Raw genomic sequence first — 20,691 nt, 5'->3', positions numbered from 1 at the left:
TCTTGGTGGCCCTTCTCTGGACCCTCTCCAACAGGTCTATATCTTTCTTGTGCTGAGGGCACCAGAACTGCACACAGCATTCCAGGTGGGGTCTCACCAGAGCAGAGCAGAGGGGCAGCATCACCTCCTTGGCCCTGCTGGCCACACTTCTTTGGATACAGCCCAAGATACAGTTGCTCTCTGGGCTGTGAGCCCATACATAGTTTGTATGTTGTGGGGGTTCTGGGGGTGTGGTTTTGAGGATTTTTTGTGGGCTTTTTTGGTTGTTTTTTTTTTTTAGGTTGGACTCTGTGATCTCAGAGGACCTTTCCAACCATGACTATTCTGTGATTCTCTGATTCTTAATGCTTACAGAAGTTTGAATGACTCACTCCCATTTTTGTTGCTCTGTGGTCTGTCCTGATTATGTTCTTATGCTCATGACAATAGGTTCAGTTTGAGAAAGGTGTTTTTGTAGGGGTTTTTGATTTTGCCTTTTGTGTGTGTGTGTTGCTTTTAGTTGTGTTTTTTTTCTACATTCTCCCTTTTTCATTAAAAACTTTCAGTAGCCACAGTTGGTTTCTTTGGGCGACTTGACACAGGCATTAAATTAATCTCATCATATTTCCAAGCTACTGCCACCTGCCAGAGGTAAACCTACAGATTTTCAGCTGTTGCTTGTAGACTATCAGCTACCATGTGGGGTGTCTGTATAGGGGTCAGGAAGACAATTTCTGATACAAACAGAAAAGGTCTTTATAAATAGCTGCAGTTTTGCCTGATATATATTTATATATAAAAGCCAATTCCCAGTTTATTTACAGATGCAGTCAGAATGCATCTTAATCTGTCACCTCACAGCTCAAACTCTCTTGAATGTTGCAGCAAGGAAAAAATTGTCACCAGGATCCTTGCCATTTGTCATGGGTAACTGTTCTGCAGTTTATAGTTGGAAGTTCTCAGGGGTGTTTCATCAGGATAATACCATATTATATCATCTGAAGGAATAAACTCTGCCTGCTGACACGAGCTGAGGTGAAGGCACTGGCACTTGACTGTGTGTTAAAGAACGTCTCTGAAGCTTAATCAATGGAAAAGGGACCATCAGGTCATTGGGCCCCAGCTGGATGTTTGGCTTCAAAAGAAGTAAGGGGCTTACAAAACCTAGTAGGAATCAAAAGTCTCTGGTCCATTAGACAGGAGGTCAGGATAGGCTGTTCTTTCCATCTTTGAAATCTCTGACTGAAATATTTTAATTAAAAAGGAAGAAAGAAAGAAAACAACAACAACAACAAACCCCATGCAGCATTTGGGCAGTAGATGGGTGTTTCAGGTCCACCTGCAACACCTCCAGAGATGCAAAGTCAGGGTAACAGCAAGCTCGTTCAATACCCAGGCTGGTAGACTTGTCCTCATCCTGCTGGGAGCAACCTCTCCAGGGACAGGACACTGGTGGTTGGAAAGATGTATGGGTAATGGGGAGTGGAGCTAATGTTGTCCTGGACCAGTGATGGTGTGGGAGGTCATGGGTGGGAGACAAAGACATCATGAGACCTAGTTCTCACAGGAAGCCAGAAAGCAATAGGGTCTTTAACCAGCATGTGGGAGAGCACGAGATCCAGTGAGTTTCACGTGCTGCAGAAGATCACGTGTTGTTTAGTTGTCTCAAGGTCACCAGTCTGTACACAGCCTGCCTGATTTGCTGATTCCTGGTGAAATTGTCCAAGGAGGTCATCGGACCATGAAGTGTGAAAGGTCATGGGGAAGAGAGGACCACAGGGGAGGTATTGATCTCAACAAGGGCTGCAGTGAGTTGAGTGCAGATCTGGACAGGAGTTGCACCAGACTGAACTCTGGAAGAATTTGCAGCCACTTCCCTCTCTCTGCTCCAGGCCTGCCAAGCTCTGAAGAGCTGTCCCCTTGGGAAGACAGGCTCCAGGGGGAGAGGACAGAGGAGGTGACCCCTCCATCAAGTCATTATAGGTATTGCAGAGCCCTGTGAAAAGCCTGACAAGTTGTCCCCTTTCCTCCCGCAGCTCACTCGGGTGCCCGTGGAGTCATGTAGCCAGTACGAGACCTGCAGCGAGTGCTTGGGCTCAGGTGACCCTCACTGTGGATGGTGTGTTCTTCACAACATGTAAGTACCTGCTGGTGTTTGCCACCATCCCAGCCTTGTGTTTTCCCCAACCATCTTCCCTCAATGGAAAAATGCTTTCTGTGTGCCTGCCTGAGCCAATGAGTCCCCCAGGTACTTCCAGCAAGGTCTCGGAGACTTACTGGGGGAGTCTTTGTTTAACTGAAAGTATTCTTTGGAAGACAAAGGAAGAGAAGGGTGGTAGGCACTGGTCAGATCTCCTCAACCACCTGATCCAGAGCTTGCTGACTGCACCAGGAAAGCACCTGTCCACCCTGATGTCCTGTGAATCAAACCCTCCAGCAGCCCTTCTTTGGGTGGCAGTTATTTTCTAGTCTCCATTGGTTAAGGCAGGTTGTCTCTGACTACCAACCCAGCTCAGATCCTTGTCTCAGCACTTCCAGTTTTCCTCTGCTGACCTGAACTTCTCCTCCTTCTAACTTACCATGATCTTCATCACCTTTAGAGAGGAATCAGGGCCCTGTAACCATCATGGGGTTCACTCCAAGTTATATTTCAAGGGGACCTTACAGTTTGTATGTTCGCTGTGGGAAAATGTTGATCCTGAAGTTGAGCATTTGTTCTTTGTGTGGATCAACTTGTCCGTGCCAAATGAGGACAAATGACCCAAATTGCTCATTTGGCTTATCTGGCCAGGATGCTGAGCAAATGTATCTGTCTCCACATCCTTGGGCTTCAGTATAACAGGTCAAGAAGGCAACTCAGGTCACCACTTCATTATTCAACAGTACTGTCTTTCCTTGCAAGGAGCACTGGATCCAAGTGTCCTCAGGACTTGGAGATTAGTTAATTTGCTTTGTTTTCTGTAGGTTTTTTAATGATGCTAGTGATCTTGCAGTTTCATCTCTGCAGCCCTCACTGCCAGTGATCTCTCCTGCAGAGATCTGCTGAGGCTGTGGAGAAGGAGGTGTCAGGTTGGCTGAGCTCTTGGCTATGAGTGGCAAGAAGGTCTCATTTGCCAAGAACTTCTCAGCAGAGACAGTGGCTGAAAATTAGATTGGATCTGCCTAACCAAACACCTCCAGCTGAGCATGGCTTTGTGGGGTGCTGTCACTCCAAGTCTCATAGTGCCCTTGGCAGCGATGGAGGGGTTTTCTGGTGGACCATGCTGTTGCAGTGTGTCTGTCTTCTCCTGCTGAGTTCACCTCTGAATTCTTCCTGTTGCATTGCAAACTCTCCTGGTGATTCAGGCAAAGCCATCCTCTTTGCTACCTCTCCTTTCTGGAACAGAGGAAAAGGGAACAATATTTGTACCATATTCCAACTTTCCTCGAATGCTCTTTAGCTTGTGTGACCTTCATCCAAACTACAACAGTTTGCTTTATTTCAGATCAGATCTAGGTGACCCATCCCAAAACTTGTCCAAAAACTTGACGCAGGCTCTGGAATTGCTCCAGGGATCCTTGGTGAAGCAGTCCTGAGTGGTGGGCTGGTAGCCATGAACCCATGAAACTTCCACCCTGCTGACCTGTGGATATTTCCATTTGATATGTAGTTCTATAATATGCTTCCATATCATCTTATCCTGCATCCACCCTGTGGAACATTGTGTGTTTTGCTTTCAGTGGAGGGACGGCACAGACTAGGTGCAAGCAGCATCAGCAAGCATGGATTTGGTTGTTGGTTGTACTACAGGAATGCTGGATAGGGAACACCTCTCCTGTGAGGAGACACTGAGAGAGCTGGGGTTGCTCAGCTTGGAGAACACTCCAAGGAGACCTTAGAGCAGCCTTTCAGTACTTAAAGGGGACCTATAAGAAAGATAGGGACAAACATTTTAGCAGGGCTTGTTGTGATAGGAGAAGGGCAATGGTTTAAATCTGAAAGAGGGGAAATTTGGCCTAGATATTAAGAAGAAATGTTTTACAATGTGGGTGGTGAAGCACTGGCACAAGTTGCCCAGAGAGGTAGTAGATGCCCTAGCCCTAGAACCATTCAAGGTCTCGTTGGATGGAGCTCTGAGCAACCTGATCTAGTTGAAGATGTCCCTCATCTCACTGTGGGGGGTTTGGACTAGATGACTTTTAATGGCCCCTACCAACCTGAAACATTCTATGATTCTGTGACATTTCATCTCCTTCCATCCTGGGTCAGTAGCAACAAGAAATCAGTACAAACAGCAATAAATCCCCAAACAGAGAACAAAGGGGCAGAGACAACTGCAAACTGCCCAGCAGTTCACTGTGAGGGAGTGTTAGGAATGTGATGTCTGATGAGGAGTGAAGGTGGCATCACGGGCTTGATGAGAAAAAGAAACATCTTTGCAAATTTGGTTCCTCAAGGGGAATTTTGGCCTTGCAGTCTGGACCTGGATGATGGCACAATCCCCACATCCTTCTGCTTGTGGTCACTTAACCTCTGGGACAGGGATCTAGTTGAGAGAATCCAATGGAGGCTACAAAGATGATGAAGGGACTGGAACACCTTCCTTACGAGGAAAGGCTGAGAGACCTGGGGCTGTTTAGTCTAGAGAGGAGAAGACTGAGAGAAGATCTAATTAATGTCTATAAATAGATGAGGGCTGGGTGTTGAGAAGGCAGGGATAACCACTTTTCACTTGTGCCTTGTGGTAGGATGAGGGCCAGTGGATTCACACTTGAGCACAGGAAGTTCCACCTCAACATGAGGAAGAACTTCTTTCCTGTGAGGGTGAGAGAGCCCTGGGACAGGCTGCCAGAGAGGTTGTGGAGTCTGCTTCTCTGGACATTTTCAAGACCTGTCTGGATGCCTTTCTGAGTGAACTGCCCTAGTTGTTGTTTTTTTGGTCCTGCTCTGTCAGGGGGGTTGGACTCGATGATCTTCAGAGGTCCCTCCCAACCCCTAATATTCTGTGATTTCCAGTCCTAGATGGGCAGGGGTTTTCAATTCAGCCTCAGGTGTTCCTCTCTAGGTCTCATTTTCCTCAACCTTTTAGGTAACCCTGAAACCAGCAGAGCCAATTACACCCCTTTCAACAGGGTTTGGCTGTGTAGCATATTCAGGGCAAGAGTGCCATAATTCTGAGTCCCTTCTTAGAACTTTTTGCACATCAGAACCCCTTAAGATTCATTAACAGACTTTTCCTCAAGGGGGATGTGTCATTGATGACTCCTGCAGAAGGATCTCTTGGAAAATGTGCCATAAGCCCCAGTCCAGAGGGGTAACCCTTCCCTCATCCCTTCCAGTAAAGAATCTCAGGGGCTTTCCAGAGCATGGCTGAATCCACTACATGTGGGAGCAGTTCTATGGAAGGGTTTGATGTTGGACAATGGAATAGGCTGCCCAGGGAGGTGGTGGAGTCACCATCTCTGGACATATTTAAAATATAGATACAGTGCTCAGCAACATGATTTAAGTACTGAATGGGTAAATCAGGTGATGGGAGGGGGATTTATGTTATGGTTGGACTTGGTGATCTTCAAGGTCCCTTCAAACCAGGATGATTCGATGGTTCTATGATTCTATGAGGCAGATGGGCTGTGCAAGACCTGGGTTAGAGTGGTGCTGGAAACCAGATTGCCTCTGGGCAAAGCCTTGCATTTCACTCATCCTTCTCTTCCAGTGTAAACCACCAAGAGAAACAATGGTAGACTGGGAGGCAGGTGAAAACTGCCAGATGGGGTACAGCTTCTGTCTTCTTGTCTCTGTGTCTCTCTCACTTTGGGATGTGCACTTCAAGGGTTGGTGCAGGCCCTTTTCCCCAGACCCTCATTTCCAAGCTACCCTCCGCTCCCACCACGTGAGGGGCCTGGGGACAGTTCTCCATCCATCCTCTTCCAGCAGAGCTGGGCTGTCTGCACGGAGGGCGTCGTGCCAGGGCCCTGGAATCGATTTCCACGGCTCCGCTGTCCTTACCTTACACTGAGAAACTTGAGTCTGCTGAGAGAGAAAGAGACAGACAGACCCACAGACGGCTGCAGAAGAAAGGAGGAGGAGGGGGGAGATTGATTGGCTTCTGCCCTGAGAAGAGGAGAGTTGATACAGGGCAGGTCACTAGAGCTTTTCATCTCTGTATCTTTCCCCCCCATCTTGTCCCCCCGCTCCCTTTCCCTGCTGTAGCTCAGCTCCCTCCTGGGCTCTGCTCAAGCCTCTTTAAGCAGCGATGAATCATTTAGTTGGTGTAAATTGAAAATGTGGCTTTCAGTTGCTGCCCGTGTCTCCAGGGGAGGGTGAGGGGCTGGGATGGGAGTCGGGGGGAGGAACCAGGCTGAAAAGCTGATAGCTGGCATGGCAGCACTCAGTGCCTGGTCACAAGGTCGAAGCAATGTCACCAGGCTGAACAGGAGCTGGAGAGGGGGATAAAGAGCAGAGCAAAGTTTTCTGCAATCATGAAAAGAATTGCAGCTTGCTCCTGTGTCAGATGCAGCAGTGCCCAAAGGTGTCATCCAATATCTAAGCATCCCTCCAAAACCCCTGGCAAGCTTCTTCTGTCTCCATCCATATCCACACTATTACCCTCCTCTACCTCATTTTCCCCTCACATGCAGAAGGGCAGTGATAAGGGATGCTCTTTGCTCCCAGAGGAGGGATAAACTCTTCTGCGGCCGAATGAATCCTCACTATCCCTGCCTGGCCCATCATCAGCTCCAGAGCAGACACTAATCCATGTGCACATGATTACCACACAAGTTGTCAGCCCTGCATTATATCTCTGGGTTGTGCTTAACACTCCAGCTACCAGCAGAATGGGTATTTGGGGCAGAAGAGCAGCAGTATCCCAACAGAGAGAGGCAGCACTTATGAAGGGGAACCATTCTGACATTGCCAGATGCAGAAGGGACTTGTCCTCGGCTCTGTTATGTCAGCTGCCACTTAGATGGTATCTGTGCTGCCTCATTGCATTGTCATGTAGCCTCTGTCCAATTCTGGGATGAATGGTTGAACATACACAAGCTGTCCTTGAGGGAGGATGTAGCCCCTGGGCAGCAGCCTCCTTCTGTTTCTGGGATCTGCCCTTGTTCTTATGCAAAGTCCTTGGCTGGCATGTCAGAAGTTGCTATCACAGAGGCAAATAGTTCTAGTTTCTAGGAGGGCTTGTAGTATTTCAAAACTTTCTTTTCTTTTTCCTTTTCTTATTTCTTTTCTTTTCTTTTCTTTTCTTTTCTTTTCTTTTCTTTTCTTTTCTTTTCTTTTCTTTTCTTTTCTTTTCTTTTCTTTTCTTTTCTTTTCTTTTCTTTTCTTTTCTTTTTTCTTTTCTTTTCTTTTCTTTTCTTTTCTTTTCTTTTCTTTTCTTTTCTTTTCTTTTCTTTTCTTTCCTTTCCTTTCTTTTCCTTTCCTTTCCTTTCCTCTCCTTCTCCTTCTCCTTCTCCTTTCTCCTTCTCCTTTCTCCTTCTCCTTTCTCCTTTCTCCTTCTCCTTCTCCTTCTCCTTCTCCTTCTCCTTCTCCTTCTCCTTCTCCTTCTCCTTCTCCTTCTCCTTCTCTTTCTCCTTCTCCTTTCTCCTTCTCCTTCTCCTTCTCCTCCTCCTTCTCCTTCTCCTTTTTTTCCCAGCTTGTAATGGGCCAATAATTTTATATTTTTTTCTTCATAACAAATGTTCTTTAGGAAGGGATGATACCATTTAGTAATTGGAGAATGATTCATTCAGACCTTGGAAGATCTTATTTTGGGATTTTATTTCAGGTTTTAGGAAATTGCTTATAATTACAAAGTAAAAAGTCATTCTGAAGTGAAGAATTATTATTTTTTTTCCTTCCCTTTTTATTTCATTAAAATGAAACATTTGGGCATCTGTGATTTCTTTCTCCCCCAGAAGTCTTTACCAGCCCCAGAGATGGGAAATTCAAAGCTATCAACAAATGTTGTTGGTTTGAAGGAACTGACATTTGCTGTAAAGCAAAAAGGGTTTGTTTAAGCATCTCCAGCCTGTCCTACTGCAGAGATAGCAGAGGCTCTGCTGGCTCTGCTCTCTGCACTTCTCTGCTCATTCGTGAGGAGCTGCATGTCCTTTTTGTGCCCTTCTGGCACCCAAGACCCTCACCTAAGGACCTGAGCTGGCTCTGGTGGCTTTGCACCCCAGTTGTAAAATATGTACCAAGAGAAAACTCCCTACTCCTGAAGAGTGGGAATAGGATGCAGTGGCCTCTTGTAGGCATCTTCAACCCATGAAGAAGCAATGAGAGATAGCTCCTAGATATGGGCCATACCAGTCACTTTCCTGGATCCCTTTGGTGGGCTCTGAGTCAAAGTACTATGGGTTATCTGGGTAGCTGCAGCAGCAGACGTGGTGTTTATGAGACACTTGAGAAGCCATACACGAGGTTTTTTTGGTCTCCCCATAAAAGGACAGCCCTGTTCAGAAGGATTTTATGCTGTCTTCTGGCAGCAGATGCCTACCTCAGGATCTGGGAAGTTGCCCCCCAAGTCTTCTGCCTCTCCAGCTCTTTCCATCTGCCTTGTAGCTGCAGGATACCTGCCTACCCAGAAATTACAATTCTCATTTCTAACACAATACGGATGAAAAAAAGGCTCTTAAACAGGTTGTTTTCTAGGGAGTGAAGGATTAATGCGGAGGGAGAGGGAGGTTTGTTATCCTTGCTCAGACTCATTGCCAGACCAGAACAAAAAAGGAAAAAGTTACAAAGTGCAGCTCCTGCTGTCTCGTCTCAGCAGGTAACCCGATACGATGCTGCTTGCAGAGGCTCATTGATCGTCCCTGGCTTTAACTTTCTTGGTCAAAGTCTTCTGAATCACTAGAGAGTCTCGGGTAACCTGAGCTGCCTACAGATGCTGCAATAAGACCTTTTTGGAAGGGTCTTTTTCTTGCTTGACTTTCTGCCGTCTGAAAGACCGTGACTGTCTTTCAGGCTGCGGTTTTTTTCATCCTTTTCCCCTTCATCTCCTCTCTTTTCCTTCCCAGCCTTTTCCTCCAGTCGCACAGGGGTGAAAGGACATCTCAGGTGCTGCGTGGGGAAGGGGCACAGGGCATGGGTCAGGCTTCAGAGACCCAGCAGCACAGCAAAAGTGGGATTTCACTCAGTCCTGTGCCACTCCCAGCTCCAACAGATAGGCAGAAAAGAGTGATTTACTGATTCCTGCATATGCTTGTGATCCAATAGACCCTCAGCTTCCATTACAAGAAACCAAGGTCCCAGTTGTCCCAGCTTTGTCCTCCCCATGCTGTTAAGGCCCACGGTGCAAACCAGAGTCCCTTCAGTAAGGCAGTGTTTTGCATTTGCTTGACAATCATGATTGGGACCTTTTTTTTCATAGGAAAAGCTTTCTGTGTCCTTTCCTGCCTTAGCATGGCCTTGCTACAAGCCAGACCTTGCTGCCCTCAAATACCTGGGAGACCTTCTACATTTCAAAGGTACATGACAGTTGTCCTAATCTTCATAAAGGTGTATCAGCCACTCAAAGAGCAAATGGTTTCTAGTTAAAATCCTGCGTCCTTTTGGAAACTTGCAGCTGGCTGGGTTGATCTTCCCCGTCATAAGGGAAGTTCAGAGCTGCTTCAGTTTCTGTGTTCAATATCCCTGTGTGCCTGAGGTGTCTGGGGGCATTTCTCATTGCAACAGGAGATTGCTAGATACATGCTGCTGGTACACAATGGGGAGAAAAACATCAATGGTGGAGAGGAAAAATAATTGCAGGAATTTTTGAACCTTTCATTTGGTTTGAAGGTCTCTGGTTGGTTGATTGGCAGTGTTAGCACTGCCAGACAATGGTGACAAAGATAGGAGTGAACCAGCTGTCAAGACCCCTTGTGTCCCAACAGTGTTTGGTTTGATTCCCCCTGGGTCACAACTGGTGCTCGGACAGCCACGCTCATGGCCTGTGAACCTCTCCATCTGATAGCAAAGGGAAGAGGAGTCATCTTCCCACAATTGGCCTTGGCACAGAGTGATTCCCACTCCTTCTCAGGTAGTTATCGAAACTGGAGACGACGTTTCAGGCCTCGCACAGAGGGGAGCACACAGCAGGGGGGCTCCACAGACTGACATTGCCCCATTAACCATTCTGCATTGAGCCTGGATAATCTTTAATCTGTCTGCCGAGGTAGAGGTAAAGTACCCATCAGTTCACACCTGGCCATTGCCTCTCCTTTGGAGCAGAGGAAATAGCCCCAAATGTGACAGCTTTCCAATGGCCTTTTGAAATGAGATCAGGGTTCTTAGTTCAGAGAGCAGGAGGAAATCCTTGGGATGGGCAGCATGTCTATTGATGGTGATAAAGCCCCCAGTGAAACAGAGGCTCCTGGGAACCCCATTTCTCTACAGATGGACGATGACATTGAATAAACCAGCCCTGCCCCTTTGAGCAGAACAGCCATTCACAAGCCCTGCAGAGATCACCCACTGCTGCACCTGCATGTTGTGCATTCAGCCCTGCTGATGTCCTTCCACTCCCTGGATGCAACCGTGTCCCTTTTGGGAGCACTTTTGCTGCTCCAGTCTACCTAAGAAGTGCAGGGCAGAGCTGTGCCCTTCACAGGTTGATTATCTCCGTGGCTGTACCTGCCTGAGGCAACCTGGGGACAGCACTGGACACTGTGGACCATAAGAGGCAGGTGTGTGGTAAATGTGTTTTGATAACAACCTTCTTCCTTGATTAGCTTATTTTGCTAGAGGGCAGTGGGGAGGGGTGGGAAGATAATTACTTTGTACAGTGAGTTCAAGCAGAAGCTTTCTCCTGATGTAGCCCTGTGAGTTAGGTGTCCTACTTGGGATTTGTCTCCACCACGGGAACAATAGCAGCACAGGTTTGGCGTTGCAGAAAGTTCAGCCTCTGCAGAGAAAGAAAGATCTCTGGGATTTCTTCTTCTCTGATGCAAAACACAACCCACAGTCTACCAAGGACTAGGAGGTGTCTCTCATATGCTAAGACATACAGTGAGAAAGAGATAATGATGTTCACCTCTTGTATGCTGGTTCCCTGACAGGGGAAACATTTTCATCACATCAGCATCATCTTTGCTGTGGGACACCACATATTGGTGGGTGGTATATCTAGATATCCCACAGGACACACCTAGGGTAACAGCAAGACAGAGGACAGGGACAGGGGAGAGCTGTAGGACCACCCTGATCTGTTTAAAAACTTGTCATATGTGCCTTGGAGCTGAGGTGCAAGGTTACAGGGGCTGCCAGAGGGAAAGATTGTACCTGGACTTAGGTTGTAAAGTGGAGGTTGACAGAACCAGTAAGGAGAGCTAGATATGGAGGGGCAACATGAGGTCTTAATTAAGGTACCTAAACACAGATGTAGGGAGAATATACAAGAAGAATTTTAAATATAGGTGGGTTTATTTATACAAGGAACTCAATTCAGTTACCCAGCCATGCTGTCTGCTGCCACTGGAGTGTCTGGGGTATCTGAGATGTTCCCCTGGGGATGGAAAATATGACACAGAGCCTATGAAGACCCATTCCTTCGGAAGATATATTGAGGGCCAGATGAGGTCCTGAGGAAGTCACAAGGGACATTAGACCCTTGTGTGTGGGCAAAAAAATAAAGCCCAACCTGAGCTTGGGATGTCCCCTCCACACATATTCTTGGGGTGGCCAAAACCCAGGTTTGGGTTTTGTAACTTGACTAGTTTCACTCCTCCCATTAATTTAAAAATAATCCAAGACTTGATTGGTTCATTTGCAATAAAACAGGGCTAGGATTTCCTGCAAGGTGGTGCCACCCTCTGGACTAGACTCAGTGAGTGTCATGACATACGGATGATTTGAGAAACTTGGTCTCTGTCACTGGGATGTTTGTAGGGAATTGTCCTCTGAGCAACCTGGCCTAGTGGGAGGTGTCTCTTCCGATGGCATGGGAGTTGGAATGAAATTATATTTAAGGTCTCTCCCAGTCCAAACCATTCTGTGGTTCTATGATTCTATGCTCCTGGATGCCTCTGAGCCAATGATCTGCCAATGAGGAAAAATGGCATGCCAAAGAAGCTGTCCCTAGGGCAGGGCCATACCTGCCTTCCACAGTTTCTTCTGTGACATTTCATCATCCTCAACCTCTGACAGGTCTCAGAAAGGAATGAGAGGGGGAGAGGATCAGGAAGCTCTCCCTCCTATTGAAAAGCACAGCAAAACTTTAAGATATGTCTTTAGCCAGATACATCTTCCTCATGGATCTGCACACACTCACTCCTACCCACAAATGCATGTCATCATCTTCTGTTGCATCATCCCACATTCAGAGACCTGCCACCAAATGTCCCTGCTTGCCACCAGCATGTGTGTCCCCAGCCCCTAATTTTCCCTCTTGCTCCCACACCCCCTTGCACTCATTCCCTCAGCAGATGTGCAGTGGCTGATCCTTTCCCAGTTGCCTTCTGTACCAGGGAGATTTTATCACCCTTCTCCAGAGCACCACAGTCCTCCAGGCAGGTTTTGTGAGTTCACAGCATCTTCTGAGGTTGAAGCTAAATGTCTCATCTTGCTGTGGGGCTTTTATTTTATTTTGTTTTTTTCTTTGTGGGATCCTCCCTGCTTTGTTACGAGTGTAGTATCTTCTTCTTCTGTCTGTCCCAGACAGAATTTTCATTTGGTGATAAGATCTGAGCAATCATCATCCTCTTTTCTGGACGTCTTTTCCTCCATAATTTTCCTCTTCAGATCTGTTCTTCAGCAACTTTGGAGTAATATACCTTCAGCAGCAGGAACCAGGGCAGCTGCAGATGTTTTATCTCCTTGGCCACCTGCTATGACAACAGAAGTCATCCAACAGTCTGACCTCTGGCCTGGTGGGGAGATACAAAATCATAGAATCATGGAATCATGGAATGGTTTGGGTTGGAAGGGACCTTAAAGATCATCTAGTTCCCACCTCCCTGCATGGGCAGGGACACCTCCCACTAGACCAGGTTGCTCCAAGCCCCATAGTTTTGGACAAGTTATTTAGGATGGGGTTGAACTCGTCTACTATCAGGTTTCTTGTCTCAGCAGCCAGTGAAGAGGAGGAGATTTTCTGATCATGTTCATTGTAACCCCAAGGTGATTAAGGCAGTGGAGTGAATTGCCTTCTTGGCAGTTTCATCTAGCAGCTATTGGGGAAACATAAATGGCTACTTATTAAATAATGCCCAACTTTTGTAGGAGAGGAGTAGCAGTTCCTCACCTTGCATGAGGCTGTGAGGTCCAGAGCTTCAAAGCACTTTAGATGATGAGTGTGGCCTGCAGAAGTCCTGAAGGGAGCTGGATTTTATGACTCTGAACTTCCAGACAGTGCTACGAAGCATGATGCTGATCTCACCAATGACTAAGTTTTGCATTTGCTTAATTAAAGCTGAGTCTTAGCAAACATGGCAAGGTGCAAACACATGGGTAGTTCTTTACTTAACCCAACAAACATACCCAAATCACCCTGTGCCCTTGCTGTTAGAGCAGAGGTGGTACCAGAAGGGTTAAGGCAGGCAGGACAGAAAGGAATGAAGTAAATGCCCCAGTGTCTTGCTTCTCCCTTCCTCTCATTCCCAAAGCCTCTTACCCCTCTGGCCCCAGGCAATAAATGAAATCTACATTTTAATTGAGACATGTTCAAAAAATAATCTCGATCTAACTAACTTGTGCCTGGAAGGCTTCTCCCTTGCTAGCCTGGTGGAGATGTTAAGTGCACTTTTGGGAGGGAGGCTGGGGTAGTGTTTGTTGTATGGCATTTCCTCCCCTTTTCCTGACCCTGCTTGATTCCTGGGTCTGGGGAGGAGGGCAGAAGGCTGGAGATATCAGGAAAATGTAGGGCAGAAAATAGCATGTAGAATTTAGATCTACTCCCTCTCCTGCAGATAAGAGTGGCATGCAAAACTCTGCCATGATATTCACCAAGACATGGCAGAAGTATTGCAGTGCCTGACAGTGCTGGGTACTGCCCCTTGAGGACCTTGGGAACCAGGTCATTGTAAGAAGCTGTCCCCCAGTTGCAGTTGCATCCTCTCTCTCCTCCCTCTAACCCTTGGTAGTAACAGTAGAAAGGAAACCAAGATGGAATCATAGAATCAGAGAATGGTTTGGTTGGAAGGGACCTTTAAAATCACCTAGTTCCAACCCCCCTGCCATGGGCAGGGACACCTCCCACTAACCCAGGGTGCTTCAAGCCCCATCTAACCTGGCCCTGAGCACTTCCAGGAAGGGGGCAACCACAGCTTCCTTGGGCAACCTGGGCCAGTGTTTCACCACCCTCACACTAAAGAATTTCTTCCTAATGTCTCATCTAAATATTCCTTCTTTCAGCTTGAAACCAGTACCCCTGCCCTATCACTGTAGGACCTTGTAATAAGTCCCTCCCCAGCTTTCCTGGAGCCCCTTCTCATACTGGAAGGTGCTCTAAGATCTCCCTGGAGCCTTCTCTTCTTCAGATTGAACACCCACAACACTCTTAACCTATCTCCACAGCAGAGCTGTTCCAGTTCTCTGCACATCTTCGTGGCCTCCTCTGGACATTCTCCAACACCTCCATGTCCTTCTGGTGTTGGGGACCCCAGAACTGGACCCAGCCTTGCAGGGGGTGTTTCATGAAAGCAGAGTAAAGGGGAAAAATCCCCTTCCTTGATCTGCTGGTCACTCTTCTTCTGATGCAGCCCAGATACTGTTGGCTTTCTGGGCTGCAAGCACATATGGTTGGCTAATCTTGAGATTTTCATAGATATTTGGAACATAGCCTTGCTTGCAGTTGGATGGAGAAGGAAAGGCAGTGAAGTGAGGCCTCTTTAGTGTCTCGATAGTATTAATGGAGCCCCATTTTCATGGCTCAAGACCAAGGTGGAGAAATGACCACAAGAAACTCAGACTCCTTTTGCTTTGTCACAGACCCAAGCCTTCTCCTCAAAGGGATCCAAGTTTTGTCTGCAGACTTTCTCAGCTGCAGCAGAGAGACAGGAGCCCCCCCAGTGAGCTATCCTTTCCTTTGGCACTCCAGGAGCTGGGAACTGGCATGTCCTGCCTTCAACACCCACTTGGAAGGGACACTTATGCCAGCCAACCCTGCCAAATGAGCAGAGGATTATTTTGTGCAGGGCAAGGGGGCAGGATTTCAGTTCAAATAACATTATTCCTATTTTGTCTGGTCCTTGTCTCCTCCAGCAGTGCTTGGCCTGATAAGGTGTTATCAGAACTGAGCATCTCAGTCGGAGCCACCACTGGGATGTGGCTGGTCCAGAGGTGGCTTTTCTCCTCTCCTTACAGGCTCTCCTGGCCCTTTTCCACCCAGGGCCCAGACAGTTAATAATGTTATGAGGATAACATTGGGATGCTTGCCAAGAGCTTTAGCTCTGTGCTGTTCTCAGAGAGAAAAGAAAGTGCAAAGATGGATGAGAGTGAATCAATCTGATCCCTTCCTCATTTTCACCCAGTCCCAATCCTGCAAACAAGCCTGCAAGTAACTTTGAACATATGAGTAACCCAGAAAGTAGAATGATTTTTCCATCTTAAGCCTTATTTTCAGGTATGGATCTGATTCTGCAGTCTCTCTGGGTAGAGTCTCAGTATACCTAGGTATGAATGTGATTTTCTGCGTGGGAGGGACTTAATTCTTATGGTACTGTTAGAGAAAGAGTGACTTTCTTCTCTCTGTTCCCTTCTCTGTTTTCAAGGCCCAAAGACAAAAAGCTGGCTTTGAGGATTCCCTCCCAGCTTTAATTGATGGAGGATCTGGAGGGGTTGGCAAGAGATGGAGGAGAGCAGACACATAGCAAAAGATCATCTGGTCAATTGGCAAAGTATGGTACAGCTGCCTCTTGAGCTGCTCAGGAACACATCAGTCCAGTTATTGACTATTATGCTTAATCTCCTACTAGCTGGTGTGGGCTGAAGAAGACAGCCTTCCCCACTACCCCCATTCCCAAATTAAAAACTAAGAGGAAAAGTAAACACTTTGACTATTCACTCCTCCAGGGTGTCTAGGGAATTTATGGTTAATAAAAAATACCCTAAAACTTTAAGATTGAAAATGTGTTTAATGAATTATAGCAAAATCAATGAATACTAATAGTTTCTATTAAAAATTGCACTCTGGAGCTTTACAGGAGTACACTGCTGCTCTGATATGATCATGACATCATTAACATAGTATAAAGAATCAAAAAATCAATAGCTTGCTGAACCTCAAAATTAAGGCCAAGCAGTGTTCTACCATATTTTTAAATATCTGAAATAGCAACTTCTTTCTGTCATGTCAGAGCTATTTGCAGATGAAACATCTCTCAGAAAGTAGTTAGGAATTCCCTGGCCTGCCTGTCACTCCTGTAGCTCACCCCTTGGAATACTTGGCATGAAGGTTCACTCACTTTTTTCCAGCCATGTGGAAACAAACAAAGCAGAAAATCTGATCAGGGTTATATTGGCATAACCCTGCAGGGATTCCAGAGCAGGCACATGGTCCCTGCACTGGCAGACAGACAGACATGCCTCTGTAAGATGAAAGTGTGGATGAGATGTCTTCCCCCATTGACTTGATGTACATTTGATAGTGTTAATGTTGAGGAGTTTCTTTTGCCTCTAAGGTACCAGGCCAGGACACTGCAACTCTTCTGCCTCAACTGGAAAAGAAATAAGAGATGAAACTGGGAGAGACTTTGAGAAGGGTTAGCAGAGCTGCTTGGGCAAGAAGAGGCTGGTGTGGGTCTCAGTGAGTGGAGAAAACAAAGACGTGTGCATTTATGTGCATTTAGGGATTAAAAGTTAATGAAAGAAGAAGGGTGTGATGCAGATGCAGATGACACTGGCCCAAGAGGGAATGGACACAAACTGGGCAGTTAATGCTGAAGTTAGAATAAGCTTTCTGGCTGGGAGGAGAATGAGTGTCTGAAGTAATCTCCCTCTGAGATTAGTGAGTGCTAAAAATATAGCCAGTTTTATGATAGAGCTTGATAAAAATTCTGGGTAAGCTGCTGTGGAGGTGTTGGCTGCAGAAAGGCTGGGTGTGAATCAGGTGGTGCTTTCTCCCTCTGTGCAGACAGAAACAAACTGAGGGGCAGCAGACTTGATCAGCAGGTAAAGATGTAGCTGTTTTTCTGGGAACAACAAAGAATGATAAGAGATCTTTCCTTGAAAAGGGGTGGTGAGACCCTGGAACAGGTTACCCCAGGAAGGTGTGAATACCCCATCCCTGGAAGTATTCAAGGGCAGGTTGGATGGGGATTGGAGCAACCTGGTCTGGTGGGAGGTGTCCCTGCCCATGCAGGGGGTTGGAACTAGGTGATCTTGAAGGTCCCTTCCAACCCAAACCAGTCTGGGATTCTATGCTTTTTCTGCAAGCTGCAGACATTCTAAGTCCCTTGAGGCATCCAGAAGAATCCCGAGGTCTGGGTTCATATAATCTATGTTTGTAGTAGTAAATAAAACCACTCCAGAGAATGTCATTAGGTACTGGAAGGCAACTATGTATGCTCCAGAGTTTTTAGAATATAGTTTGGCTTGGGTCAGCTATTGCTCCTTCAAACAATTCCTGGACATGTTTGGGAATTCAATGAGTCAGGCAGGATTTCCACTAGGTGTTATGAAAGTTAATAAAGTTTAATAGCATTGAAGGTGATCAGAATATGTAATTTGGCTCCAGGATCAGAGAATATTTCCTAGTATTGTTTAATATGGCAATGGGATGTAGTCACAGCTCCCAACTGCAAGGAGACAGTAGGAGGGAAATCCTGGAGGAAAGACTCAAGCTGTTAAGATAACAAGCTAAAAATCAAGATTCTTTTAGAAGCATTTTGTCAAATGCAAAACCAGGCACAGACACAGTGTCTCAATTTGTAGGTAAGACAGCAGAGTAGGAAAAGTCGGTAAGGAATAAGGAAACCTTTCCAAAAAATGGGTGATAAGACAGGAAGGAACCTGGCTGTTGCCAGTTAAGTAAAGTATCAGTCAAGAAGGAGGTTTTGAAGGCTGAAACTCATTGTCTAAAGGTGAAATCATAATATGCCTTTATTTTTCAAAAGTGATTGCATTGGAACTGGATAAAATTCAAGTAAGAAACAGCAAAAATCAGTCCAAACAAATGTCCCTTTTAATCAAGGCACATGAAAATAGGCAATCAGATAAAATTAAATATACATTTCTTCTGTGCACACGTTAGTAGTCTGCTTTAAATGAAGATGCTAATAAGATATACAGTCTAAAACCTTGACAGAAGGAAGGTCATCTGTGGCAGAAATCACACAGGAACAATAGAAGAAGACAAGATGTTAAAGAAAGGGCTTTTATGTTAAAGAAAGTGAATATAAAGAAAGAAAATAGGGTCAGTCTGTGCACAAGTGACAAGATGTCCCCAGGGAAGGGAACAGTGTTAAGGCTGGTTTATTGACCAGTCGAAGATAGTGACAATGACTGTGACATGCTGAGAGAAATCCAAAAGGTTGGGAGAGCAGAAAATGCAGTAATGAGAGTCTTGAAGTGCCCTCATAGTCAGAGAGCAAATGCCACAAGACTTGGAGCTCATCCCCTGTAAACCTATTAATAGAGAAACAAATCTGAATTTACTCTCAGGATTTACCTGGGGGGATGTGCTGCAGGGCACAGCTCTCAATGCATTGCTCTGTAAGAGCAAGCACATGGTACTCAAATTTGGGGCTAAAGAATAAATAAATAAATAAATGAATAAATAAATAAATAAATAAATTTACTGTGAACTTCAACTTCAAAGTGGAAGGAACAGAAAAATGAGGAAGCTTGTTAAAAGGAGCAGCCGCAAGGGCCAAGTGCTTCATGGTATCCTGGAGACTGCATAAAGGCATCATATAAGAGGTTTATTGTGAAGTTACAGGACTCATGAAAAAAGGCCTGAAAGATGGTAAAAGGGAATGAAAAAATAAATAAATAAAAATTTAAAATGTCTGTTTAAAAAGCAAGGTAAAGAGACACTATTCGAAACTGGAAACAGTGCTCAACGGAAACAATAACAACAAGATCAGTAGCTCTGTTGTGTGAATTACAAAGCAATCAGAGAGCAGCTCACATAGGAAACACATTGGTAACCTCATAAAAATGAATGATTAAAATTTAACAGGGTTCCCCCAGAAGTTTACTTTCTGAAGGGCATAAGATGTCTGAAGTGTCTGTCACTGAAGGTTTAGTAAAAAAATGCTTTTAGAACATAACAAGTGATATTCACTACAAGTTCCTTAAGAAACTCTGATATGAAATTGCTATGTAATTAAATCTTTTACTTACTGGCCTTGGTACTGAGGGAATGTGTCAAACTGTGACAGAATCAAAGGTGGAAAATGTACCTTTCTCTTTTTAAGTTGGGCTCATGAAGAGTCCAAGAACTAGAATCCAGAAATCTGACTTTTTTTACCTGTCAGTTTGTTTAAACCATGATTAAAACAGGCTGAAAAGAATCATATGACATGCTGGGGGAGGGGGGTGGGTGTCACAATTCTCTTATTTTTCTCAAATCAAGGTCCATGTGATATGGATGATGTGGTTAATACAGAGGAATTAATAGCTTTCCCACAGAAAAGAATTTAAACTATCATGTCATGGGGCAGGAAGAAGAGTCTTCTGATAGATGAGTAACCAGCTCATAGATGGGAAACAAAGATCAGGAATAAAGGGTTATGATAGAAGGGAGGGAATACCCAGGGAGGATCCCACGGGACAAAGTGTGTTTGGTGTATTTATAAATGAGCTAAATATGAGTAAAGAGTGAAGCAGAAAAGTTAACTGGTGATAGATGGTTTTTCAGGGTTGTCAAAAGTGATCAAGTCTGCAAGGAGTATGCAAAATGGAGTGTCAGGGTGATAAGATGGCAAGTGTAGCTCAGGGCTGTTGCATGTGGGGTTAACAAATAGAGGTGTTCAGGGAAGGAGGTGTTGAAGTCAGCCTGGGTAATTCCCTGCAAACCTCAAACAATGCCTATGATGCCAGGCATGATTTGGAAATCAACGGAGAACACAACAGAGTATCATTCCCTGGCCATCCGTGGTGCTCTTCCATGCTGGGTGCACTGGACACTTTTGATCATGTTGGGTTAAAATGAGTATAGTCAAACCAGGAAGGCAGTGGGAAGTGTGGGAAGCAGGAACACAGGTTTCTAATGATCTTTATGCATGGAGAGATTGTATGACTTGGTGATTCTAATCTTAAAAGAGAGATGACTGAGAGGGCTATAATGCATCCAAACAATCATGAGTGTAATGAAGAAAGTGAATAGGGGATGATTACTCCCCATTTCTCACAACTCAAGATCTAGGGAATTTTATATGAGATTATCAAGCAGAATATTAAAACAAACAGAAGAAAGGACATTTTCATATAATGTATCATTCATCTGTGCAGCATTGTGAAGCACATTATGGAGGCCAGAAATACAACTGCCTGGAAAGCAATTAGACAAATTAATGAAAGAAAGATGTGTTGAGAGGTATTCAACACAATGACTGCAGGCTCCATGTCAGGCAGTCTCCATGGCATTGCTTGCTGGAAGCTGGGAGTTTAAGCCAGAAGAATTTTCACTCTAGAATCTCTGTTTTAATTTTTTTTTTTTCACCCAATTATCTGCTAAGTCAGAGGCAGAATGAATGGCTGAATGACTGTACGGGTGTTTGGGCTGAGCTGTTGCAGCCATTTCTGTGCCCCTCTGTTTTCAAAGGCCTTTCACCATGAGTTTGCACAGCTCTGAAATAAAGGTCACCCAGGCTGTG

General features: G+C 45.5%; 1 protein-coding gene across 4 annotated transcripts in view; it reads left to right on the top strand.

The window, feature by feature from the left end:
* Positions 1 to 20,691, top strand: part of PLXNA4 (plexin A4) — a 477,499-nt gene that overhangs the window by 305,256 nt on the left and 151,552 nt on the right. For all 4 annotated transcript variants that reach the window (XM_051626583.1, XM_051626591.1, XM_051626600.1 and 1 more), the window contains exon 5: positions 2,016 to 2,116. In XM_051626583.1, the coding sequence (XP_051482543.1) occupies positions 2,016 to 2,116 (101 nt within the window). The remainder of the gene's footprint in view (positions 1 to 2,015; positions 2,117 to 20,691) is intronic.

This window comes from Apus apus, chromosome 1 (assembly GCF_020740795.1).
Source record: "Apus apus isolate bApuApu2 chromosome 1, bApuApu2.pri.cur, whole genome shotgun sequence".
In the NCBI taxonomy this organism is placed as follows: domain Eukaryota; kingdom Metazoa; phylum Chordata; class Aves; order Apodiformes; family Apodidae; genus Apus; species Apus apus.
The sequence above is the reverse complement of the archived record's forward strand: the minus strand, read 5'-3'. Positions and strand labels throughout refer to the sequence as shown.